Raw genomic sequence first — 26,876 nt, 5'->3', positions numbered from 1 at the left:
CATTAAACAACAACTAATTAATTCTTAAAAATAAGAATGCGGTCATCAGATAATTACAACTCTATCAGAAGAGCGAACCAGCTGAAGGCAGAAGTTCCATGAGAAATGCAGTTGCTTAACTGTCACTGTGCTTTCAGGACCACGAAGGATACCCTAGAGCACAGTCCTTGGTTCTTAACAGTATCACCCTAGGGTGTTGAGGACCGCAGGGAATGAGCACACACGTCCTTTCCAGACTTCAGGTTATCCCGGGGTTAACTGCCAGAGCCTACAGAACCACGGCTCTTTGTACCTCCAATTCTAGAAGCGCAGGAGTGTTCTTATACCCGGTGTGCTGGTTGGGGTGATGACTTGGGTGGGGGTGCGGGAGAGGAAGGGAGAAGGGACTGACGACTCCCTTATGACGCTCTCTTGGTTCTCCATCATTTCTTTGAACAACTGACTTTTTTCATCTTAACATCTCATGTATGAACAGACTTTACAACTTATGTGGCAGTGCCACTTTCTCATGAATTCTGACAACCCAGTAAATGGATATGCTGATGCCATCTTACAGGAGTCTCAGAGGGCTTGCCCAGTCCTACAAACATTAGGTTTGTGCCCTGGCACCACCACTTAATTCCCCAAATCTGGTGCCTTCCACACCATGGTTTTCTCACCATCCCTGCCCGATCTCCCCCCACCGGCTCCTGATCCTACCCCATCCCTGCCAACACCAAGTATCTGTGTTCTTAAGCCCTGAGATTCTGAAGTGATGGAGGAGACAGGAGCCATTTAAGGACAAAGGACAAGAGATGCTTTCCTTCTGGGGATAAATCTAAGTCGCGTTTTAAAACATTATTCCTCTGTCCGAGAAAATGAAGTAGGGGACCTATAAACAGTTGTCCTAGTACGGAGTACCTCCTATGCAATGACACTGTTTAGACACTTTGCACTTTATCTCATTTACCCTGTAAAGGGAGGCCCTATTATCTTCACAATACAAATGAGTCTACACGAGTTTAGAAGGGAGGGTGGTGCCTGGGTTGCTCGGATCGATTAAATACCCAGCTCTTAGTTTCGGCTCAGGTCACGATCTCATGGTTCAAGGGGTTCGAGCCCCATGTCGGGCTCCGTGCTGATAGTGCAAAGCCTAATTGGGATTCCCTCTCTCCCCCTCTCTGCCGCTCCCCTGCTCACTCTCTCTCAAAACAAACTTCAAAAAAAAGTTTTTTTAAAGAAGAGAGAGGGCTGCTATTTAGCTAACTTTTTCATGTTTAATTACTCTGTCTCTCACATCCCTAAAACGAAAATGAACCAAAGTGTCACGCGAAAGGTTGGCGCAGTGTCATCCGAGAAAACGAAGAACAAGTAGAAGGGACCGGCAGTCCCGGAAGGTCCGCCTTCTGCAGTTGCCAGGCAACAAAGGTAAACAGCGAAAAGTGGCAGGATCATGGCCACCAACTACAGTGCAAACCAGGTAAGCTCTTTTCCCATCTCTAACATTTCATCTTGCCTTCCAGACTCCAAGTTTGGACTGACCCTCCCATGGGATTCTGATTATTGAATGGACAGCTGAAAGTGGGGTGAGACTATTTTTCACCTCCTTAGCTCCTCACGGTAGAGGGCCCAATGAAGAGCAAAAGGTATTTCAGGGTTAAGTTTGTAGGATCTAAGCAAGAGGTCAGCAAGTCTTTTTTTCTGTAAAGGGCAAAGGGATAAATATTTTATTTTTAGGGCCAAGAGACACAATCAGAGATATTATGTGGGTACTTACATCAGCAAAATATTTTTCCATAAAATTTTGACAAGATTGAAAATACAGTAACTGCATTTTTTTGGTAATACTAATGAAAAAAACGATTTTTTTTTTTATAGATCGTGTTTATTTAAGTTCGAGAGAGACTGAGGCAGCACCAGCGGGGTGGGGGAGGGGGAGAGGGAGAGAGGGAGAGAGGGAGAGAGGGAGGGAAGGAGGAAGGGAGGGAGAGAGAGGGAGAGAGAGAAAATCCCAAGCAGGCTCCGCACTGTCAGCACAGAGCCCAATATGGGGCTGGAACTCATGAACTTGCAAGATCATGATCTGAGCCGAAACCAAGAGTCGGGTGCTTAACTGACGGAGCCACCCAGGAGCCCCGAAAAAAATGGAATTCTCATGGGATGAGGAAACATTTTAGTTAATTGGGATACAAAGCTAGCGTCACCTTTTATCGTATCAATCGCAAATATTCATCTATAAAAACCATTCTTAGCTTTCTCAGGTCATCCCAAGACAGACTGGAGGATGGATCTGGCCCACGGGCCAGTTTGCTGACCCCTGTTCTAGACCAGGGGCCCCCAGTAAAAAGATAACGCGAGTCACAATGTAATTGAAAATTTTCTAGTAGCTACATGAAAAAAATTAAAAAGAAATCAAATTAAGTTTATTTTGAGAGAGAGAGAGAGAGAGAGAGAGAGAGAGAGAGAGAGAGAGAGAGAGTGTGTGTGCGCGCGCGCGCGCGCGCACGCGACCAGGGGAGGGGCAGAGAGAGGATCCCGAGCAGGCTCCGCACTCTCAGCACAGAGACCAACGTAGGGCTCAATCCCACGAACCAGAGATCATCACCTGAGCTGAAATCAAAAGTAGGATTCTCAACTGCCTGAGCCACCCAGGTGCCCCCGAAATAAAATTAATTTTAATGATACACTTAGTAAGTCCAAAATATTATTTTAATGTTTAATCAATACTTTAAATGTCTGCATTCTCTTTTTTGTACTGTCTTCATTGTATTTTCCATTTCCAAAGCACCTCCATTCAGACTAGTCACGTTTCAAGTGTCCACTAGCCACATGTGGCTAGTGGCCCATGTTGAACAGCACACATGTAGACCAAGAGTACGTACCCTTCTACAGTGAGTTAAAGCCTTCAGATCTTTGGTCCTCTGCTCTCAAGAACTCGCCTGGTTATCATTTCCTGGGCACGGGACCTTTGAGCCTCACAGAGATTCTCGTCTTTCTCTCCACAGTATGAAAAAGCTTTCTCACCCAAGTATCTGCAGAACTGGTCTCCCGCCAAGCCAACAAAAGAGGTATTCATGGGCAGGGCTCCTGCAAGGCCGGTTTCTGATTCTTTACCCCATGTTGTCTGTCACTGACTGGCACCTAACTCCTTTAGCCTGTTCTAAAGTCTAAGACCCTCCTCTCCCTCAGCCCTTACTTACCTCAAGCCCCTAGGACACCTTCTCTCTTTTCCACTCCATTTTCACAAACGCTTCTCTCCTCGCTTCTACCCTAGAGAATCTCTTCCCACGAAGGCTACACTCAGTTTATCGCCAATGATCGTGGCCATCTGCTGCCCTCGGTGCCCCGTTCCAAGGTGAGATACTGATCTCCATTCCTACTGAGAAAGGTAAAGAACTGAGGCACAGAACTGGGGTGACCGAGCCTGGAGGTTTGCAATCTAGCACAGCCACTATCTGGAAATTAAAATTCCATCTAATTCGCCACTGCAACACGACCACCCCCAAACTGCCAGTTTATCCAACACGACAGAGTTAGCACCCAGAATTCCTTACACTGATGAACACCTTCACGTGATGATACTTATGCAGTGGGCACTCTGCCAGACTTAGCCCAAGGACACAGGATTTAATTTAGGCCCTCCGAGTTAATATGCTGAAAAAAATAAGAGTGACCTAAATGAGAAAGGGGGTAAAGCGAGGGTGGGGAGGCTGTGTCTCGGCCTGATTTCGTCGCCACGCCTCCAGAGGGTACAGGGTGGAAGGGAGACAACAGACCTGCCAACAGGTGCGGTACTGGGAGTGGGGACCCTGCCGCAGGACCGCGTCGTCTTCCTTTTAGGCAAGTCCTTGGGGATCCTTCATGGGCACCTGGCAAATGCCTCTGAAGGTGCCCCCCGCCCGGGTGACCCTGACCTCCCGTACAGTGGCTGGTGCTGCCTCCCTCACCAAGTGGATACAGAAGAATCCGGATTTACTCAAGGCCTCCAACGGGCTGCGTCCTGAAATCTTCGGCAAGGTGTCTATTCCTCCCACCCAACCTCAAATCCTATTACCCCCCGCTTCTTTTCGACCTCAAAAATGCCTCTTGTTATGGCATCACTATCACAGCAGGGGGAGCCTCTAACCAGCTCTGTCTTAGCCTGTCTAGTGTCTTCTGACACCTAAGGAGAGGAGCTAATGACATTTTACGCCCTCCCCCCCCCCCCAAACCCCCCCCCCCCCGGGGAAAATGACCTGATCTGACCTTTTGTCCATGGTACGGGGAGAAAGGGAGCTAGAATTCTAAGGATTCTAGGGACCAGGAACGATCTAGGCCTGACCAGAAACAACTCTTGCATTCTACCCGGCAGCCTCGCGACCCAGACAGTCAGAGGAAACTCGGGAAGTGGACCACAAAGGCCGTACAACAAGCACCAAGTCCCATCATCATCCCAAACTCCCCAGCTGTAAACCTCAGTTCCCCAGACCAACCCCAAAGCTCACACCCCTCTTCAGGTCACACTCCAGGCCCCCAAAGCCCAGCCAGCTCTCCCAAGAGCCCACCTGGAAGCCCACGCGTGCCGGAGCACTGGGCAGGTCCTAATTTAGCTGAGGTCCAGACGTACAAACCTGGGACTCCGGAGACACCCAGGGACCCTACTGAGAAAACCTGTCTGGAGACTGAGTGAAGGAAGCAAGACCCCTGGTGAGGGATATAGAACGGGGAAATTTCAGGGTGGGGATAAAGGTACGTTTGGAAAATAAACATCATTTGTTGAATCTTTTACTGACTTGGATGTTTTCCTCCTGTTATGGTTGCCCCCGGTAACCCGTTAGGAGGAGGAGGGTTGGAGGAAACAGAATAGGAATAAGAACACGACAGTGGCTTGAGGCGGAATACGTTTTTACAAAGGTTGAGCCACTTACACTCCAAAAGTGACCAAGAGTAAGTTGGCCTGAATCGTAGCAAAAATCTCAAACCACCAGTCCCTCACTGCCACTCCTCATTTTTCACCCCGAGCATTCCTACTACAACTTCTGGGTCAGAAGTACAGGCGTTGAGTAGAGGCTGCATGCGTGTGTCTGGAGAAGATGGGGAAGAAAGGGTAAGGAAAGCCAGACACGGGCAGAAGACACTACCCTTGTGTAAGGCTTCACGCCTGAAGATGGTGAACACACCAGGAAGACAAACTAGAGAGAGCTATAAAGGTGAAACTCAAGCAAACGTACATCCATAGTTTGAAAACTGAAGATACAAAAGTGATTAGAAGACAGAGGGGGGAAAAAAAAACCCTAAAAAACAAAGAGAGACGGTAAGTAGGAATTGAGGGCAGAATAACAAACTTGATGACCACCGGACCCCAACCCCAACGAGTCAAATGGTTAAGAAGCCACCAAAAAAGTTAAGATCTGCTTCCCGCCTTCTAACACCTGTTTACCATTCTCCTGTTCTGCATCGTTCTGGTGCTGACTGTTCAATGCAATGCCCTTGCCGAACCTTTCCCAGTTCCGATGCCAAAACCTTCCCTCATGGACGTTTGTCCCTCACTCCAAGGACAAGGACAAAGGACATAGGGTTTAAGCGGGAGGAAGGCTACAAAGACTCTTCAGGGCTAGTTGCACAAAAAGGGAGAAGCAATCCGCGTGGAAAGCCAAAGACCCCTTGGGGGCCGGGAGGAAGACTCTTGTGGCAGCAGGTCCCCGCGGTCTTGGCTTAAGTGAGGTCTTCCTGCCCAACGGCCACCAGTTATACAGTCCCCGTTCCTCCTCTCCAACCCACAGCGTTAACCAGTTGGCCAACAAGTCAGACAGACAAGACAGATGTTACCCCTGAGTTTCCAAAGAATATCAAAACAGCACTCCCACCAAGGGAGTTAGGGACCCAAGAGCCTGGCTCATATGGATTTTCAAAGCAGCAAGTCTTCCGATTAAATTATAAATGTTTGCCGGGTCTTGAATAATCCCTCCTGTCTCGTCTCTGCCCCCCTTTCTCTCCCGGTCTATGTACCCAGCTCATGATCCCTCAGCTGCCACCTCTGGGGCTCTGGCTCCCTTCCTGGCTCACAGTGTGTTGAACTGCACCAGGAGGTTTAAAAGCAGTTCTCAGCGGGATTCTGGAGCCTGTGGTAACGCCGAGCTTCCACATGCTAAGCTTCCTTTCTCTTGCTCCTTCCGTCTCTGAGGCTTCTGTATGATATTCGATCTCTGGCTACTTGCATTTGATTCCCTAAAGACTGTTGCAGTGGTCAGTGGCAGAGGGACGAGCGGTTTCCCTCCTGTGAAAGGTCAGATTGGGGGATGTGAACGCCTGAGAGCAGAGGGAGTGGGGAGGAAACTGGCTCCTCCCCGACCGCCATTCTCTGGGTTTCTCTCGATTTCAAGGAGAGTCAAAGACAAAACAATTTTTTTAATTCCGTTTCAGAAAAAGATGCTCTATGAGCTTGGATGAGCAAAGAGGCTCGTTTTTCCAGAAATGCAGGGAGGAAAAAATAACCCTTCACAGGTTCGGCGATAACTTTCTGGGTCTTCCTTTTGCATCAAGAGCTGTGTATCTCCCCCCCCAGAGCACCTGCTTCAAGAGTCTACTGACTCTCTTTATCTCCCTGTAGCTGGGACAGGCTAATTCCCCGCTACCCCCACCCCTCTGCTTTCGGTCATGCTGTGTGGGCGCTGAAGACCCTGGGCTCTGACCAGTGAACAGAACTGTCCTTTAAGCTAGCAACCCACAGGCGGTGGCGCCCACAGCCCCACTCCCAGTCCCCGTGGCAGAGGCCACAGAGCTGGCATTGTTTCCACTGTCTCAGGAAGAAGGAGCCAAAAGCTGACCGTCAGCACAAATCAAGGCCCAATATGGACAGAGAATGAGGGCTCCCAGGCCCGGAGTAGGCTGTAGGCTGGGGGCAGGAAAAGGGAATTTTTGAGTCATTCCATCTTTAGAAACGAGGGGAAACTGGGCCCTTTCCCACTGCCATGGCTCTATAAGGTATCTACTGCTACTGAGCTCCAAGGGGATGTGCGAGCACAAAGGGTCTGAGGAAATCAGAAGAACTGCGCCTCGGCTGGAGAAGAGAGTCACCAACAGGAAGACAGGTCAGTGAATCATTTATGGGAAGACAATGCTGGGAACTTCACTCTTCACATGGCTGCCAGCCCTACAGAGGACAACACAGTAAGAACCAAGACAGCCACTCCAGACTGGTACAGCTGGGGGATCTTCAGACCTTTCCCGAGGTCCCACATCTGCAGAAAAAAGAAGAAAAAAAAAAAAAAAAGAAGGAGAAGAAAGCAAGCAAGAAAGGATTTCAGCAATCAGTGTCCTGGCTACTGTCCTTTCTGACACAGGAGCCCCACCTCATGGAGGGCAACCGCCCTCAGCCCGGGTCAAGGGGGAAAGCGCTTCTCTCGCACCCGACCCACCTCCACCTTTCTCAAAGCCCGTGCGACATGGCACCCACCACCCCCTTCTCCCGGGGACAGGAAAGGCATCCTCGGCCCCTACATACAGAAGCTTCCAGACTGAAGAGATGTAACTCTCCCTCGTGACACCACCACCAAATCAGTGTTTCCCCAAGTGTGTCCCTCCACAAACTAGTCCCTCAGAATGCTGAAAGTTACTGCACGAGAAAACTTCTATGGTCAAGTGAATTTGGTGGCCGTTTAGCTGCAAGACTTCTGAAACAACTTATTGACGTACAGCGCGAAGCTCCACAACGGGGGCGCACTACACGTGATTCCTCAGTCACAGTTGCTCACGGGACCCCCGCTGAGAAGTCACATCTGTCAGAGAACCAGTACCCTAAGAAAATACTCTCGGATCTAGAACACCAGGTCTCAATTCTGTTTGTCAGTATATTTATAGCGAAAGTTCACGAAAGAATAAGCGATATTTACCATTAGTGTGTGTGTGCTACGTTCTGTATGCCGCATCCTACTAAATTCCTGTTTTGTTGTTTTTTTAAGAACCTCTATGCCCAATGTGGGGCTTGAACCCACGACCCTAAGACCAAGAGTCGCACTCTCCACCGACTGAGCCAGCCAGGCACCCCTAATTTCTGGTTTTGTGGGTAATAACCCACTAACCTGATTTTCTACCCATTGCAACAAAAACCAGGGGTTTAAAAACACTGATCTCGACTCTCTTGCACCCCAGGGACACTAACATACTGTACTCTGAGTCACTAAAAGATCCCCTAGGGCAAAAGCAGAATTTCTAGGTTCTACACTTTCCACACTTGGCTGCCCCCTGCACAGCACCAACGCCCACGCTCTGGGTTAAGCTAAGTCAGGAGCACTTCAGAGAAAAGTCAGGGAGAGCCCAGCGCAGGATCAGGGAGTAGGAGTCAGGCCTCTCTCTACCTGGATCAGATTAGGAGTCAAGCAGATTCCACATAGAGCTGTTCTGCCTACATAGGAACGGTGTTTTACCAAAAAAAACCAAACCAAAACAAAACAAACAAAAAAAAAAAACCCAAAACAAAACAAAACAGAAAAAAGGAGCCCTACTGGCTGGTAGTGATGGAGGGACACTCCTCAGAACGCCAGAGACCCTGTCACTTCTCAGTCTCCTACATCAATGCCACTGACCACACCCCATCAGGTCTTCAGGGAAGGTAGCTATCAGGCTCAGAGAGGCTCAGAGGGCGAGAGCTAGCACTGTCCGTGCAGAGTAGACCAAATCCTGTCCCACACTCAGAGCCAGCACTCGCCACAAGAAAAAAAAATAAAAGCAGATTTAAGGGCTTAAGAAAAGCCTTTAGGCTCCCCACTTGTGTCAACAAAGAGATTACCATTACAGGCAGGAACCAGGGCAGAAAAACCTTGACTGCATTCTGAGATTTTGCAAGACCTCCTCCCCTAACCCCTCCTCTTACTGAGACCAAAGCAGATACAAGGCAAACCCCGCCTGAGCCAGGATGTGAACAGAGGAAGCTGATCGGCTGATTTTCATTAGAGAGATCTGTTCTGCGGGATAAGAAGTCATTAATGGAAATGCCCTCCTTCCCTATCCCCTCCCAGGGGGCAGTGAAGTCATTGTGAATCAAACTGAACACCACCCCAGGGAACAGTTGATAGATACACTTAATTAAATAGGTCATTCAGTCCCTCACTTTTCTGATTCCATTAAAGTGTCTTTTGGACCAGACTGAAATTTAGAAAGTGCTTGTCTCTAGACTCTGATGTGGAAGGTTTAAAGGTCACATTAAGGCAAAAGTATCCATCTGGCAGATGACTCAGGTTCAGAAGGAAGGAAGATGAGAAACAATGGAATCAAAATTGTCTTCCTGGGAAAGAAAGCAAGGCTGGGGTAGGGAGATCACAAAATCTTAAAACGCTGGAGGAGAGACTAATCTCTGGCCCGGGGCAGGCGTGATTAAGCTTTAATCCCTTTATAAAATAGAGGCGGAAACATTAGTTTTGAACTGACCCAAAGGTCACACAGGAGGCAACACCAGGACAGCTTTTAGGCCATCAATTTTTAACCCCAATATTAAAATCTAGGATCCTAGCTACCCAGCTGCTGTCAAAGGTGGCCCCATTCTCTCTAACAGCTCAACAAAAAAACAAAAACAGTTCGGGCATCTGGGTGGCTCAGTCGGTTGGGCGGCCGACCTCAGCTCAGGTCATGATCCTGTGCTTTGTGGGTTTGAGCCCCGCGTCGGGCTCTGTGCGGACAGCTCGGAGCCTGGAGCCTGCTTCGGATTCTGTGTCTCCCTCTCTCTCTGCCCTCCCCCACTCACACACACACTCTATCTCTCTCAAAAATAAACACTAAAAAACAAAAACAAACAAACAAAAAAAACAAGCACTCCCCCCCCTTATCTCCAGTTAAAAAAAAAACAACAACAGTCAACGGGATCCGATGTTAAGATAACAGAAGTTAACAGAAGTTAATATATTTGACTCCAGCAGTTTGTCACCTGGATTGACAGGAATCAGCAACCATCTAGCTCGTAACTGAAACCCCAGGCTCTAGAACAGAGGCTGACACACAGTAGGTACCGTGTACTAAGTACGCCTCCTAGGCCAGAGGGACGTCCTGGCTTCAGGGGTCTCTTGTAGTGACGCGCCTCACACAACGGACGAGTTCGCAGTGAGACCAAGCAAGGGTCTGGCTGGCCTACACCCAGTGCTCGGGGGGGGGGGGGGGGGGGCTGCCGAGCAGGGCACGGGATCCGGGGACCCGTCGAGCTTTCCCCAAGAGGCCCCCGGGCAAAGGTCAGCACAACTAACTTCAGGGGCAGCACCAAACCCAGGCAACAAAGGAGAGAACCCTACGTTCCCCTATATTCCCTTCACCCAGAAAGCGTGTAGACAATGAACTTACCAAGTGTCGGATCCCATTCCAGGTGTGATACATGAGAGGGAAGACAAGAGCGAACTTGGCTGTGTAGATCAGCGATGGCCCCAGACACAGGGACTTGACAAGTTCCAGATGAGACTCAAAGTTCCCAGGGACCAAGAGGGCCGACAAACCAAACAGAGAGACCCCTGAGGAGAAAACCAAATAAGCCCATTAGAGCTGCCCACCAGCTACGGCTAACATAACACATAAAACTGGTTCTACGACAGACCCTGGCACCCGTCGTACAATTCTCACCCATTTTGAAACGGGCAAGATTTAAACTAATGCTCGTGTCTGTGGTGAGCGGGATGCTGCCTGGCACCTGACCCTAATCTCTGAAATCTGCCACACACGTTAGCACATTATTCCTCCTGTCAACATCCCTCTCTACAAGAGCGACACCTGCCAGTCCAGAAGTCACCTTCTGACTGTATCTAGATTATCATCTCAGGAAGAAAAAAATAAAAACAGGATATTCAGTCCTATGTCAAGACTGAGAAACATTTTTTAAGCCGTTCAAATCTCCACCACACACACACACACACACAAAATGTAACTCAAAATGGATCAGAGAGCTAAATGGAAGAGCTAAAACAATAAAACTCTCAGGAGATCACGGGAGTAAATCTTTATGACCCTAGATTAGGCGCTGGCTTCTTAATATGATGGCAAAACCATCGGTGACAAAAGAATAAATTGGGCTTTTTTTTTGCTGGGAACCATGTCACCAACAAAGTCAAAAGACGAATAAAAGGATAGCATAGGGAATAAAGTCAATGACACCGTAACAGCGACGCAGCGACGTGTAGTGACATGGTGGCTACACTTGCAGCGAGCACAGCGTAATGTACAGAGAAGCTAAGTCCGCGTGTTGTGCACCCGAAACACGCAACACTGCGTGTCAACTACACTCAAAAGAAAAAGTAGGAGAACACAGAAGCTGTTTGTAAATCGTCTGTCTGATAAGGGACCTGTATCCAGAATACATCAAAGACTCTTACAGCTCGATAATAAAAAGACAACCCAATTTAAAAACAGGCAAAGGAGGGGCACCCGGCTGGCTCAGTCAGAGGAGCGTAAGACTCTTAATCTTGGGGTCAGGAGTTCGAGCCCCACACTGCTAACAGACATTACTAAAAAAGATAAACTTAAAAAAATAGGCAAAGGATCTAAATAGTAAAGATAAATAAATGGCTGATAAGTACGTGAAAAGATGCTCAACACCATTAGCCATTAGGGAAACGCAAACCAAACCCATAATGAGCAGCCCCTGGGTGGCTCAGTCAGTTAAGTGTCCGACTTTGGCTCAGGTCATGATCTCAGTTTGTGAGTTCAAGCCCCACACTGGGTTGTCTGTCAGCTCAGAGCCCACTTCAAATCCTCTGTCTCTGTCTGCCCCCCCCCCCCAATAAATTTTTTAAAATCTTAAAAAAACATCACAGTGAGAAGCTACTTCACACCTACTAGGATGCTCCATCTAAATGTAAAATTACGTGCACCTTTATATAAAATATGCACATTTATATAAACATCAAAAGCGTCCAGTCTGTCTTTAGTAACATAAATATAAAAAGACAGATAATAACAAGTGTTGGCAAGCATGCAGACAAATTAGGATCTCAAACACTGACGGTGGGAATGTGAAATGGTGTTACAGTCACTTTGGACAACAGTCCGGCGTTCCTCAAAATGATAACAGAATTAACACATGAACTAACAATTTCACTTCCAGGTATATACACAAAAGAAATGAAACAGAAGTCTACTCAAACACTTACACACAACAGCAGCATTACTCACGGTAGCCAAAAACTGGGAACAACCCAAATACCCATCAATCGGCGAATGAGTAAATTAAACACGGTCTAGCCGTATACTGACACGTGCTACAACACGGAGGAAATTTGGAAATGTTATCCTAAGTGAAAGACCTGTCACCGAGGACCCCGCGTTGCAGAATCTGCTTATATGAAATGTTCCACACAGACAAGTCTACACAGACCGAGTAGGTAAGTGCTTGCCTTGGGCTAGACGATTGGGAGGGAAATGGGGAGCGATAAACGATATGGGGTTTCCCTTTGTAATGATTAAAACGTTCTAAATCTTCACTGAGGAGGGCACTTGCACTGGGTGTTGTATGTAGCGATGAATCACGGGAATCTGCCCCCAAAACCAAGAGCACACTGTATACACTGTATGTTAGCCCACTTGACAATAAATTATATTAAAAAAAAATATGTTCTAAATCTTATCATGGTGATTGTTACACAACTCTGGGAAGGTACTAAAAACTGAATTCTACACTTTAAGTGAATTGCATGGTGTATGAATTATGTCTCAATAAAGCGGTCATAAGAAACAATCCCTACTCCAATAGCTGCCACCTAGTTCCCACCCCTACACATTTCCACCAGTAACTGTGGCTCATTACAGAGTGATTCTGAACAGCACGGTGAAAGGCTATTAACTTTATTTTAACAAGCATCTAATTTTCCATCTCCACTCAAGGTAGAAGAGGGACCAGAACTGTGGCAACTGAACACCAGAAGGAATCTTGTGCAAGTCAGGCTATTGAGATGGCTATGCAAACTCTTTCCAAGAAGATCTGTTTTCCTTCGAGCGAGCGAACAAGAGAGAGGGGGCAGAGGGAGAGGGAGAATCTTAAGCAGGCTGCACGCTCAGCATGGAGCCCATTGAGGGGTACGATCCCGCAACCCTGGGATCGTGACCTGAGCCCAAATCCAGAGTCGACACTTAACCAACTGAGCCACCCAAGCGGCCCTCCGAGAAGATCCTAAAGAACATGAAATATTTACAGCGGCAGGAGTTGGAAGACAGCGTGCAGGGAGCGCAACTTCTAGAAGGCCATTCTACTCCACTCTTGTCAAGTGTGGCAAACATGCACGCCTCCATTCCACAGACACTTACGAAAAGCATCCTTCGTACTAAATCTGTATGAAGCTTGCAGACAGAAAAATGAAGACCTGGTCTTTGCCCTTAGGAAGCTTAGTGTCCAGCTTTTTTTTTTTTTTTTTTTTTTTTTTACTTAGGGACATCAATCCACAGGACCAAGTAAGGGGCTAAAGGGCACCAGCCCACAACCAAGGTATCTGTGTGCACAGGGCGCTAAGGAACGCAAAGACAACAATCAAGATCCATCTGGTGGGAGGAGCAGAGTACCCTGAAAAGCTTTTTCGCGGAGGTGCATTTTAGCTAAGTTCAAAAAATCTTTTGTTTAAGTTTATTCATTTATTTTTCAGGGAGGCAGAGACAGTGTGAGCAGGGGAGGGGCAGAGAGAGACAGAGAGAGGGGGACGGAATCCCAAGCAAATGCTGCACTGTCAGCACAGAGCCTGCCACAGGGTTCAACTCACGAAACCTGAAGATCATGACCTGAGCTGAAACTGAGTCAGGTGCTTAACCGACTGAGCCACCCCGGCGCCCCTGAGCTGAGTTTTGAGAAAAGAGATAAGGGGACAGCAAAGTGGGGAGTGGCGGGATACATCCAAGAGGGCCTTACATGCCAAACTACAGAGTTTAAACTTGATCCTGCCAGTTGAGGATGACAGATTTCAGGGGCACCTGGGTGGCTCAGTCAGTTGAGCGGCCGACTTCGGCTCAGGTCATGATCTCGCAGTCCGTGAGTTCGAGCCCCGCGTCAGGCTCTGTGCCGACAGCTCAGAGCCTGGACCCTGCTTTGTCTGTGTCTCCCTCTCTCTCTGCCCCTCCCCTGCTCACACTCAGTCCCTCCCTCTCTCTCTCTCTCTCTCTCTCTCTCTCTCAAAAATAAATAAAAACATTAAAAAAAAAAAAAGGATGAGATTTCATCCTGGTACCAATCAAACGCAGTTCACCTCAGCGCCAATCCGTACCAATTAATAATGACTGTCTCAAGTGTTACACTAAGACATGCAGACAGCCAACAGGCACGTGAAGAGATGCACGCCAAGGGTCACCTGGGAAACACAAATCAAAACCACAAGGACACATCACCTCACACCTCTCGGAATGGCTAGTATCAAAAAGAAAAGAAATACCAAACGTCAGCAAGGATGTGGAGAAAAGAGAACCCTTGCGCACTGGTGAAGGGAATGTAAATCGGTGCAAACACTGTGGGAGACAGTATGGAGGTTCCGCAAAAAATGACAAACAGAAATGACATATGATCCAGTAATTCCACTACTGGGTATTTACCCAAAGGAAACAAAAATCTAATTCAGGGCCACCCAGCTGGCTCAATTGGAGGAGCATGTATCTCTTGACATCAGGGTCATGAGTTCAAGTCCCACATTGGGTGTAGAGATTACTAAAAAAACAAATACGTGAACTTAGGGCCCCTGGGTGGCTCAGTTGGTCAAGCGTCCGACTCAGCTCAGGTCATGATCTCACGTTTCATGAGTTCAAGCCTCGCTGTGCTGACAGCTCAGAGCCTGGAGCCTGCTTCGGATTCTGTGTCTTCCTCTCTCTCTCGCTCTCTCAAAAATATCAAAAAAAAATTTTTTTTAAATAAATGAACTTAAAAAAATTCACTAATTCAAAAAGATATATGTACCCCTATGTTTATGGCAACATTATTTACCGATGGCCAAGATATGGAAGCAACCCAAGTGTTCACTGGTAGGTGAATGGACAAAGAAGATGTGGCGTATGCACCCAGTGGAATACTACTCGGGCATAAAAAAGAAGGAGACCTGCCTATCTGCTACAACACGGCTGGAGTGAGAGGGTATTATGCTAAGTGAAATAAGTTAGAAAAAGACAAATAGCATATGATTTCACTCATACGTGGAATCTAGAAAACCAAACAGACTCTTAAATACACAGAAAAAATTGGTGGTTGCCAGAGAGGAGGTGGACGGGGGAAGAGGTTAAATAGGTAAGGGGGATTAAGAGGTACAAACTTCTGGGGCGCCTGGGTGGCTCGGTTAAGCGTCCGACTTCCGCCCGGGTCATGATCTCACATTCGTGAGTTCGAGCCCCGTGTCGGACTCTGTGCTGACAGCTCAGAGTCTGGAGCCTGCTTCAGATTCTGTGTCTTCTTCTCTCTCTGCTCCTACCCCGCTCATGCCCTCTCAAAAATAAACATTAAAAAAATTTTAAGAAAAAAAGAGGTACAAATTTCCAGTTATAAATTAAACAAATCACAGAAATGAAAAGTACAGCACAGGGGAGACAGTCAGTAATATTGTAATGACATTGTACGGGGACAGGTGGTGACTTCACTTATACTGAGCACTGAGAAATGTAGAGTTGTCAAATCAATATACTGTACACCTGAAACAACCAACCAGAAAAAGGTGTTGTAGTGAGAAGGACCGTGAGGCTGTATCACATACACAAACACTGATCTGCCCTGGGCTCAGAAGGAGGAGATGTTTACTTGAGCCAAAACCTGCCGTTCTTTTTTTTTTTCTTTTTAATGTTTATTTTTTTTTTTTCTTTTTTTCAACGTTTTGTTTTGTTTTTTTTTTTTTTTTTATTTTTGGGACAGAGAGAGACAGAGCATGAACGGGGGAGGGGCAGAGAGAGAGGGAGACACAGAATCGGAAACAGGCTCCAGGCTCCAAGCCATCAGCCCAGAGCCTGACGCGGGGCTCGAACTCACGGACCGCGAGATCGTGACCTGGCTGAAGTTGGACGCTTAACCGACTGCGCCACCCAGGCGCCCCAATGTTTATTTATTTTTGAGAGAGAGAGCGAGACAGAGACAGAGCATGAGCAGGGTAGGAGCAGAGAGAGAGGGAGACACAGAATCTGAAGCAGGTTCCAGGCTCTGAGCTGTCAGCACACAGCCCAATGTGGGCTTGAACCCAGGAACCACAAGATCACGATCTGAGCTGAAGTTGGACACTTAGCCGACTGAGCCACCCAGGTGCCCCAAATCCTGCCATTCCTAATGGGACTGATAAATCCTCAAGAGTTTTAAACTGGACAGTGATATGGTCACATACGCCCTTTGAGAAGGTCAACCTGGCAGCCACAGGGGACAGAGGAGAGTAATCACAGGGGAGGCAGGAAGTCTGAACAGGAGGCTGTGGGTAATTCCGGGTCTTCGGTGGATGAAGGTGGTAGCCTGACTGAAGACAGTAACAGAGTGAAGAATGGACAACTAAAAAAGATATAAGGAGGTAAAATCTGGGGACATGGGGTAAATGAAGGAAGTCAAGGGTGGTGGTCTGCATGGGCGACTGATAATGCCCTTTACCCACGCAGGGAACGATGGAAACGCATTCAGGTTTGGTTTGTCAGAGGACTGACGTTGATACTCTGGGAAGGGAAAGACAGGTTCAATTCAGAGGACACCTAAGGTGGAGGTACGGGAGGAACGTCAAGGTTGCATACGCAGTAAGCAGCTGGACCAAGGTCTAAAGCTCTGGCCTGAAGACACAGATTCGAGCGTCATCCCAAGGTCAGTGATAAGTGGAGTCGGAAGTGTGGACGCGGCAACTGGGGGGAGGGAAATCCACCTGGCGATGAGGTCCTCAAGAGCAAGGGCCATGGCTTACTCATTTCTGTAACCACAGCATTTCACACAGTGGTCGGCACAAACCAGGGTCTCTACGCGACTGGGTCGAGGAGTACAGGTGGCAAGCTGGGACTTGTGACTGGAGCCCAAAGTGGGGGACCATCAGCCCGAAGGGCTGAACCCTTAACCTGTGAGGTCTGCACTAATTCTGAGTGGTGAGTATCACTACTGAGCTGAACTGGAGGACAACTGAAAAATTTGTCGTTAATGGGAAAAATGTGAATTTGGTGTCAGAGTGCTGTGTGTAAAACAGTTCGGAGAAGAGCCCCCGTTTTTTGATGTCTATTTATCTTTGAGAGAGCGAGCAAGCGTGCATGGGTGTGTGCGTACAGGCGAGGGGCAGAGAGAATGGGGGGACAGGGGATCCAAAGCGGGTTCTGTACTGACAGCAGAGAGCCAGATGTGGGGCTCAGACTCCCAAACCGCAAGATCGTGACCTGAGCTGGAGTCGGACGCTTAACTGACTGAGCCACCCAGGAGCCCCAGAAAAAAAAAGCCCTTTTTAAAAGAACAGAAAGGCAGCCAGCCAACACGGTCTCTCCTCTAATTATACATAGATTGGAATTTGTGTGATGATCCCCAGATCTCCCTGACCTCCCAGAAACATCACTTAATTTTTTTTTTCTGATTACAAAAATACATTGCAAAGAACTACAACATTATAGAAGAGTATGGTTTACAGAGGTTCCCCATAATCCCACTACTCAGAGATCACCATTTTGTGTATATCCAGAGACACTGTGTCATTTCATGTCATTTTCATATCAGAAAAACACCACCTACTGCAAATACCATTATTGCTACAGCCATCGTTCACTGAAAACTTACATAATTATTTAATCCTCCGAACCACCTGAAAAATTAGTACCATCTTCACTTAGCAGTGAATGAAATGAGGTTCAGAAACATGAAGAAGCGTATCCGAGTTTACTTAGCATCAAGTGAACGGGCTGGGATTTGAACGCAAAACTCAGATCCTTTCCGCTAACACCACACTTTTTTCTTAAGCACTTATAAACTCCTGACTCGTAATTGTTTTTTTAGACTTGCTGGTGTTTCCATTGTTTAAAAAATACTGATCTTGAAAAAACTGGCTCGGGGTTATGGAGGAGAATGGTGTCGAGAACAACTGATTTATTTTGAGACATTTGTTTGCTTTTGAATTGATTAAGCTGACAAAATTCTATGACATTCATAGAAGCAAAGGCTGAAGACGTTGCTGTTCACATCCCAGGATTTCCATTAGTTTTGACTCTGGAAGGTTATCCCAGAGTAGGTGGTGTTATTCTAAGATGAGGCAGCCTGACCAGTCTGGTCTTCTGGGAGGGGAGTGTTGCTATGAGCGGCCATTCCTGGGACTCAGCAGTTAGACTGCTGTCACATGGGGTGCACAGACCAGAGCGGAGTCTGTCTGGATATCCTAGGCATACGTGTGCCTATGAAAGTTTCGGATGAAGGTTTGCACTGGAATTCCAAGAACAGTGGAGGGGTCCTGTGACCTTCTAACTTTCTATCCAGACCAAATCTATCCAAAGATCCTTGAATCGTCTTGGGCCATATCTTCTCAAATCTTCTCAAACTCTCTCAGTTCATGGTACCTCAGTGTTTTCAGTAATTTTTTTTAAGGGTACCCCTAAGCCAAAAGAGATACCTAACAGTTCTGTTTCTTAACTAATTAGATCCAAACAACTCAAGTATTTATGTCCTGACAATTCAGCAGCCATCTGGAAAAACAAAAAACAAAAAAACTATTCACATAATGGCAAGAGGAATTTTCTTTTTAATTTCAGTTGTCAACAACCACAATGACTTACTAATGGGATGTATACGCTGTTGGATACTGCACAACTTCTCCAACCCCGGCTATCAGACTGGCCGTCACCGTCATCATTTCCAGGTCCACAGATTCTCACACAGGCCAGGCTGAAGGATCAGCCTTTCAGTGAGAGACTGCTTGCGTACACGGGCAAACCTCTGCTCAGGCAGTCGGCTTCCTTTCTGGAAAAGCCAAAGGCCTTACGTACAGACCTATAGGTAATCAGTGGAACTCTGAAGTGGCTGCTTTTCTCTTCTGGGCTTGGCATGAGAGGGAAGGGACATCGGTCACCGATTCTCAAATGTGGCGTGTTATGGACACAGCAGGAATCCTGGCCACTGAGGCGGCGTGGAGAAAGCAGCAGCACAACCTGTGCGGTAAGACAAAGGAGTCCAGTTCTTACTGTCACTACCGGCCACTTACTCCTCACTTCCCTTTCTGCTTGTATTCATGCCAGTTAGGATGGTGAGAATTAAATTAAATACTAGACGTGAATTTCCTAACACAGGCCTGGTGGCGATTATTATTTCTGTGAGTGCTGGGGATACTTCCGCACCGTTCAGAAAATGTCTCATCATCTGTAGCTGAAGAGCTTGTTCTCGGCCTTTCCTGCTCACAAGTGCTACGGTTCTGTCCTCGCATTACCAGGATGAAATGGCCTGGCAAAATCGATGGTCTCCAGAAGAGCAAATGCTTCTCCGAAGGGTTTTACTTTTTCTCAGTGCAGGAACACTCCTGCCGCCGCCCCCTCCAGAGGCTGCAGGGAGGCCGACAGGCACAACAGGACACGATGGATGAGATTAGTGTGCGAGCACTTCGGATACAAGAACAATCAGGTGCTGTCACCGGGGCTGGGTGAACCATCACGTCGACGGCTCCGGCAAGGCTCTTGCACGGGTTTCCGTTCTCATCTGCAGGGACATCTGCAGGGCCGTGCTGGGAAGAAGGGTCTGAAAGGGCTTCGGATGGCTTCTGGAAGCGGCCACAGGACTTGCTGCCAACCTGAGGGGCTCTGTATGTAGCGCTTTACTGCAGTGCAGCAGGCCAGAGCTGGTCCCCACAGCCCAGGGAAAGCACCACTTAATTTGTCTGACTGATTACATGGGACAACTTCAGTGGCTTTGTTTTCCTAATTTACGTTGTTTAGCTGTTAGAGGAGCCCCCCCCTCGGGCACTGAGGTCATTGGAGGAGAGGCTATCACCAGCTTCCTGGTATACTAGGCATCAGAGGGGAATTTGGGAAATCGCATATTTGGTTTCCTCTCATATATTTTTTTCACTTGTAATGAGGAAAGCTTTGGCCAAAGTCACTTTTGACTGAATTAACTGATTGATATTCCTTGTTCAAAGATGTGCTATGGTAAGAAATATATATTTGGTCTCTCCCCCTAGTTCCTGGCACACCAGTCCTGACACCTTTGGAACTTCTAGAGTGGGAAGAGTGTCTTGGGATGACCGGTGGCTGGGGGCCCCTAGACAGCTTCAGGACGGGGGCTAGTTGCCAGAAAGACCCAGGCAGGGATGGAGGGTTGGAACTTCCATCCCCGCCCCCCACATCTCTGCAAAGGAGTGGCTGGCGCTTGAGCTAATCACCAATGGCCAATAACGTGATCAATCCTGCCTAGGTGAGAAACCTCCATAAAACCCCCTGAACGACAGGTTTTGAGCTGCTTTCAAGTTGTTGAACACATCAGGTGCAGAAAGGGTGGTGTTAGAAAAACCCACAGGCCGACCATGGTGACGCTTAGGGCAATGCAGCAAACCTAACTTGATACCTAAGCTAACTGCAGTTTCAACTTCCCAGCAGTGTAACCAGTCAACACGGAATTTCCTGGTCAATCTGAGCAAATTTACCGATAGGAAATTTACTGATAGATACCTTCCATGCCCCTCAGGAGGGCAACCTTGCCTAAACAATGCATTCCTTGCTAAAAAATTCCTTTCCTTCCTTTCCTTTTTTTTTTTTTTTTGAAGATTTTATTTCGGGGGCGTCTGGGTGGCTCAGTCGGTTAAGCATCTGACTCTTGATCTCAGCTCAGGTCATGATCTCACTGTTCGTGGGTTCAAGCCCCACATCCGGCTCTGTGCTGACAGTGCGGAGCCTGCTTGGGATTCTCTATCGCACTATCTCTCTGTCCCTCCCCTGCTCGCTCTCTCTCTCTTTTCTCTCTCAAAATAAATAAATAAACTTAAAAACACGTTAAGATTTTATTTTTAACTAATCACTATACCCAATGTGGGGCTCAAACTCACAACGCCAAGATTGAAAGTCACATGATCCACCCACTCAACCAGCCAGGAGCCCCTCTTTTTTTTTTTTTTTTAATGCCTTCTCTCTACCTTTAAAAACCTTTCTTTTGTTTAGCTCAGCAGAGCATCTCCTTGCTAAAAGGGATGCTGCCCAATTCATGAATCAATTCATAAAGCCAATCAGATCCTCATTTTTACTCAGCTGAACTTTGGTGTTACTTTAAATATACCAGAGAGGGCATGGGAGCTCCACGCACACTGACAGCCCCCCAGTCCACCCCTATATGTTGTCCTACATTCCTCTTCCATTTGGCTCTTCTGAGGGGCATCCTTCATTTAAAAAAATCACTAAATGTAAGTAAAGTGTTTTCAGGAGTTCTGATGAGCCGTTCTAGCAAATTATCAAGGGAGGGGTCATGAAGACTCTGATTTACAGCCAGAACCTTCTATCTAGTGTTTAATTCCCACAATCCTAACTAGGCATTAATACAAGCAGGAAAGGAAGTGAGCCTATATAGCACCTGGTTAGTGACACATCGGGAACCGAACACAGATCTGTCCTACTCTCAAAGTTTACTCTTGTTACTTTGTCTCCACTGCCTCGGTGACTAGGATTCCTAACACATTCGAGAATCAATGACTAATGTCCCATCTCATGACAAGCCCAGAAGACAAAAGCAGTCATTTTCAAGTTCCATTAGTTACTTTAGAAATCTGTAAGGCCTTTGGCTTTTCTAGAAAAGAAACGGACTGCCTGAGCTGAAGGCTTGTGTATGCATTCAGGCAATCTCTCACTGAAGGTCTCTGACCTGACCCGTATTTCCTAACAACCCCAGACCTTCAGGACCATTCCCACACCCCTGTGAGGTCACTGTAAACTTCATTTGCAGTCGCAATTCCTCTGAATACCTGCTATTTTGCACCCGCCCGGGCTTCTGCTAAACTCATGGGGTTTCCGGTGGTGTTGCCGCATCCTGACTGCCTCCCCCAGCCTCACTCTTGCTGCAGCTTCCGCTACCTGCCACTCTCAAGGGACTGACCTGATCGCATCAAGACTGTTATACCATCCGTCACTACGAAAAGCCATGAGTGTTTTACTCCCTACAGCATCTAAGCAATGGAAGAGTATTACTGGCCATCTCTTCCCATATTTTAAAGGATTGTTTACGAAGTCCCTTTGCAATAAATTCTATTTTAAAGTCAAACTAGCGTCATCACACTTTTCGGTTCAACATGCTTTTCACAATTTACATATTGGCTGCAAAATCTCTACAGTGGATTTGTCCCAGCCAGCCTGTCCTATTACTGGAATGAGAACAGGAACTTTTCTTTCTTTCTTTCTTTCTTTCTTTCTTTCTTTCTTTCTTTCTTTCTTTCTTTCTTTCTTTTTTTTTTTTTTTAATGTAAAGCTCTATGCTCAATGCGGGGCTTGAACTCACAACCCCAAGATCAAGAGTCAAGTGCTCTACTGACCGAGCCAGCCAGGCACCCCAAAAACAGGAAACTTTTATGACTTCCAAAGATCTACAGGATCAAGTTCCAACTTGTCCACACGGCAGTCAAGGTCCTTCACTGTCTAGCACATTTTCCAGCCTTACCTTCTGCCACTTCTCCCGTAAACACTACTCTCAAACAACCAGACCCAGTCATCACCATCCAGTGACTGTGGACACTTCCCAACCCCTAGGCCATAAGGTAGTTTCTCTGTTGGAATGTCCTCCTCTACCACCTCTTAATGAACTCTCCTCCTCATCCTTCTCTCAAGCTCTCCAACTCCTTCACAGATGGTCTCTCTTCAGGGACCCCATATTTCTATTAAAAAGTTATTGCAGAGAATTATATATATTTATTAATCTTACTCCTTAGACTCCTCTGCCCTTGAGGGTAGGGGCCATTACTATCACTATTTAATGTCTAATGCAAGCAGGAGGTGAACTAGAAGGCAGGAAAAATGAACATTTCTGAAATGACCACTATGAGCAAAATGACTTAGACGGTTGTATTCATTTAGTAAACAGAGATCTACTAAGCACCTACTGCGTGTCTGCCAGTGGGTATGGAGGGTAAAGAAGGTACATGCAGTCCCCACTCTCTGTAGAGTTAGCAGTCTAATAAAAGAGACAGATTTATAAAAAGTAAGCAAACAAAAGAATTACAAATATGTAATAAAAGCTCTGAAAGAGGCGACCAGTGCAATAAGAACTATGAAGGAACAGTGCTGGAAACATAAAATTAACAAAAGAACTAGAACTGGAAACTCCTTAATTACAGATGGTGGTAGGCAAAGTACTTTTTTTTTTTTTTTTTTTAGGGGGGAGAGAGAGAGGGAGAGAGGGAGGGAGGGAGGGAGGGAGGGAGGGTGGAAGGGAGGGAGAGGGAGAGAGAGATGAAATAAATGAATCCCAAGCAGGCTCCACACTCAACACGGAGCCCGATGTGGGGCTTGATCCCATGACCCTGGGATCATGACCTGATGATTCTGGTCAATGCAATCATGCAATGATTCTGGGGTGAGAAAGGCTTTTGCTCATTCAAAGGAATTCAAAGACCAGTGTGGCCAGAGCACAGGAAGCAAGGGGAGGCAAGGCCAGACGAGGCAGGGCACTTTATGCCACGGTGGAGATTTGAATTTTAATCTAAGCGCAAAGGCAAATGCAGTGATAGGGTGACTCTAAGTGTGACACGATTCAATTTATTTTCATAAGGTTTTGTTTCTCCTGCTGTTAAGTGAAGAACAGATTGGAGGAGAGCCACAAGAATGCAAAGATCACAGATGCTGGGACTGACTTCATTTCAGGCCAAATTCACCATCTGGTCCAATGCACTTCATCTTCTAAGAGACCGCTGCCATTAAATTTATCATACTTCTCATTCCTGTTTTTGTAAGTCAACATCCAGAGTGTGGTTTCTTGAAATCCCGTCAATTCTGGGAGAGGCATTAATAAGATGCTCATTTTAACAAGGAATAAAACTGAGGTTTAGAGAGCTGACCGGGTTGCCTACGTCACCCACCTATTGAAAATAGGTTCCCTTCCAGTTTTGAATGGACCTTCAGCATTTGAGGGAAACAGGAGAACTACTACCATATACACAACAGCCACTACGTTCCATCCTGGAATCAGGGGAGAACGTTAGGGATAAACTGGATACGTGCTGATGAATACAAGGTCTTTCAAGGGGGTAAAGATAGGAAAGAAGTAAGTTACTGCTAACTACGGTTGTGAAAAAAATATGTATCACCGTTAGCTATGTTTGGCAAACGAATATTTTTTAATTAGTATGGTCTATGAAAGAGTCAACATCCTTTGTCTCATTCAGTGGTGATAAATACACTGAGATGAAAAGGGAAACTAAAGCCTGATAAACTGCTCTTGTTCTTTCAATGATTTTTAGGATTAAATTTGTTCATCAACACCACCAAACTAAGCATAAAGAATCAATCTAGCAATTATAAGATTCAAAGTAGGCAGAAAGAAAGTAACTGTGAATTTACAGCTAGCATAACCTAATCTTGAAGTCTGTTATATTATTTTCAGTCCAAGTGGGTTAAAAACCGGAAACTATACACAGATTCCAAGACAATAGCAATCATCCTTCTACCTGGATTCCATCATCCCTTTACCAACCAAAGGAATGATAAGTAGGGATGATAATATCCGATCTTAGGTAGGAGTTCCTATCCCTACTTGATTACCAACAAAACAAATCTGACTTTGAACGGCAAAGACATGGCATTAGCTAATTTCTGCCAATGTCTTAGCAGCAGCTGCCTAAATACAGGGTCCCTACACTTGAGCCAGCAGTCCCACTGATGAGCACTTCTGTAAAAACACAGTCTACAGGAGTCCAGGGGGGCGGTCCCTGAAGAACATCACAGAAAACAAAAATATGTCCATATTTCCTGTACCAGCCAGGGAAAAATTTAAAATACAGCTGATCCTCTTGTGAAGTATCTCTCTATTGTAGAAAGATGCATCAGATCCCAAAACCTGATTAAAATCTGCATCCTTCCTGCCTGTAATAAACCTGACTACCTGAAATGGATGCACTAAGACCAGCATACAATTCATACCACGTAAGTAAATAAATAGACATTCTGGGCCGTAAACCAAGATTTTGCGAGACTGGAGAAGGACTTGGTTTTTCGGGCCTAATCAATTCTAGGTGATACAGAATGGGTGCTAAAGCTGAGTTTCTGGAAGAATAAGGCTGATGACTAATCTCGGACGGTGTTTGGTCAATGTGTAGTCGGCCCACACATCTCTATGACATTTCTACCTCTGTTCTCTGTAATTTCAATAAATATATAATAGTGTGCTAGGGATAGGAGCGCCTAGGTGGCTCAGTCGGTGAAGTGTCCGACTCTTGATTTCAGCTGAGGTCTTGATCTCAGGGTCGTGAGTTCAAGCCCCATATTGGGCTCCTCGCTGGGTGTGAAGCTTACTAAAAACCAAACAAACAAAACACCTGGCTAAGGAAAGAACATAAGCTTACTGGGAACTCACGATGAATTGTTAAAGGAACAAATGAACAATAAGCTTAAATGGACTCGTCATTTTCTCTAAATCAAGTTGCTGATTTGCACAGGAGGGGGTGCTAAGAGACACAGAAACAGCAAAGTTCTTCAAAGTGCGTGTGCCGGTGTGCACGTATGTGTAAATACACGTGTCCATACCTGCACTCAAGGCCATACCAGTACCACGGTGGCAAATGGACATCGCCATGGGAAGCGACCAACTGCAAAGAAATACACAAAGGCAATTAAAAAAAGGAAAATATGACACAATAGAGAGTTCATTTTAAAAAAAAATTTTTTTTAATGTTTATTTATTTTTGAGAGAGAGAGAAAGAGAGAAAGAGAGAGACAGAGCTCAAGAGGGGAAGGGCCAGAGACAGAGGGAGACACAGAATCTGAAACAGGCTCCAGGCTCTGAACTATCAGCACAGAGCCCCATGCGGGGCTCGAACTCACGAACTGCAAGATCATGACCCGAGCCGAAGTCGGACGCTCAACCGAGTGAGCCACCCAGGGACCCCGATACACAGTCCATTTTGGCGAAGAGAAGATAAACTACTTGGATATAGGCACTATTTACATATAAAAACGAAAACAGCTTTTGCATTCTTGTTTCCACTTTCTAGTGTGAATACATGAAAACTGATTTATTTCAGGAGAAGCATCCCTCCCTTTCACCAGAAGGAAACTCCTCCTTTCCTAAGAAGGAACAATATGGGTGGGTCAAAGACGCCAATTAAAGTTGCATCAAGTTAGAAAATAATCACTAGACTACAACCACCTGGGTCTTCCCTTGCTCTAGTCACAAGATTGGAGGAAAGGGAAAACCAAGTGAGTTTTGTTTATCTAGTTTCACAGAACACACAGTCACCCCTGAACTCTTACTATATGCCCGTAAATATTCCAATTGAGCATACCATTTACTCCCTGATAAATTACCTATCCCAAATTTTTAAATCCAATTTTTCTGGATTTAGTGTATGTTTCCTAATCCACGGTAGTTTTGAAATACTTTGTCATCAAACCCCTTTCTAAATCACGCTCTGAATCATTAATCTGCCAAAGCGTTTCCACAGAAGGACAACTAACACTGCTATATTCTGGACCTGGTTCTCATGCTCGAGAGAATTGGTTAGTGAAATGGAAAGAACAGAAGTCTTTGGATAAAGTGAACGTTCACCCTAGAAAGTCAGCTTAGATAGGAAATGCTGAGCCTACTCAGACCATATTTTCAACACTCTAGAGGGAAGGTACCCAAGCAAGTTGAAAAAAATCTCAAAAAGAAATTCTAACTATGTAATGAAAATGGTCACAGTAAGAAAGGAGTAACGTCCAAAGAAACCAAAAAAACTGGCTAGACACCACTCTGCTTAACTCAGACTTAACAGGATAAATATAAAAGGCGGAAGAAGAGCCACATAACAAAGGACAAGCAGAGAACAATGACATAATTTGGTTAGATAAAT

At 46.3% G+C, this 26,876-nt stretch overlaps 2 protein-coding genes across 3 annotated transcripts in view; one reads left to right on the top strand and one right to left on the bottom strand.

Annotated features, from left to right (window-relative positions):
- Positions 1-1,168: 1,168 nt before the first annotated feature.
- On the top strand, positions 1,169-4,744 carry CFAP126 (cilia and flagella associated protein 126). The gene is made up of 5 exons (XM_053908932.1): positions 1,169-1,459; positions 2,985-3,047; positions 3,254-3,334; positions 3,820-3,996; positions 4,331-4,744. Exons 1-5 carry the CDS (start codon positions 1,433-1,435, stop codon positions 4,646-4,648), a joined length of 666 nt encoding a protein of 221 aa, XP_053764907.1. The 5' UTR covers positions 1,169-1,432; the 3' UTR covers positions 4,649-4,744.
- A 1,602-nt stretch (positions 4,745-6,346) lies between these two features.
- The window catches only part of SDHC (succinate dehydrogenase complex subunit C), a 35,996-nt gene continuing 15,466 nt past the window's right edge, over positions 6,347-26,876 (bottom strand). For both annotated transcript variants that reach the window (XM_019433240.2, XM_019433238.2), the window contains 3 exons: positions 25,570-25,631; positions 10,285-10,448; positions 6,347-7,199 (listed from right to left, as the gene is read on the bottom strand). In XM_019433240.2, coding sequence (XP_019288785.2) covers positions 7,095-7,199; positions 10,285-10,448; positions 25,570-25,631 — 331 coding nt within the window. In that variant the 3' untranslated portion in view covers positions 6,347-7,094. The remainder of the gene's footprint in view (positions 7,200-10,284; positions 10,449-25,569; positions 25,632-26,876) is intronic.

This window comes from Panthera pardus, unplaced genomic scaffold (assembly GCF_024362965.1).
Source record: "Panthera pardus isolate Hobbes unplaced genomic scaffold, ASM2436296v1 HiC_scaffold_21, whole genome shotgun sequence".
In the NCBI taxonomy this organism is placed as follows: domain Eukaryota; kingdom Metazoa; phylum Chordata; class Mammalia; order Carnivora; family Felidae; genus Panthera; species Panthera pardus.
This window is presented reverse-complemented; position numbering and strand designations above follow the sequence as displayed.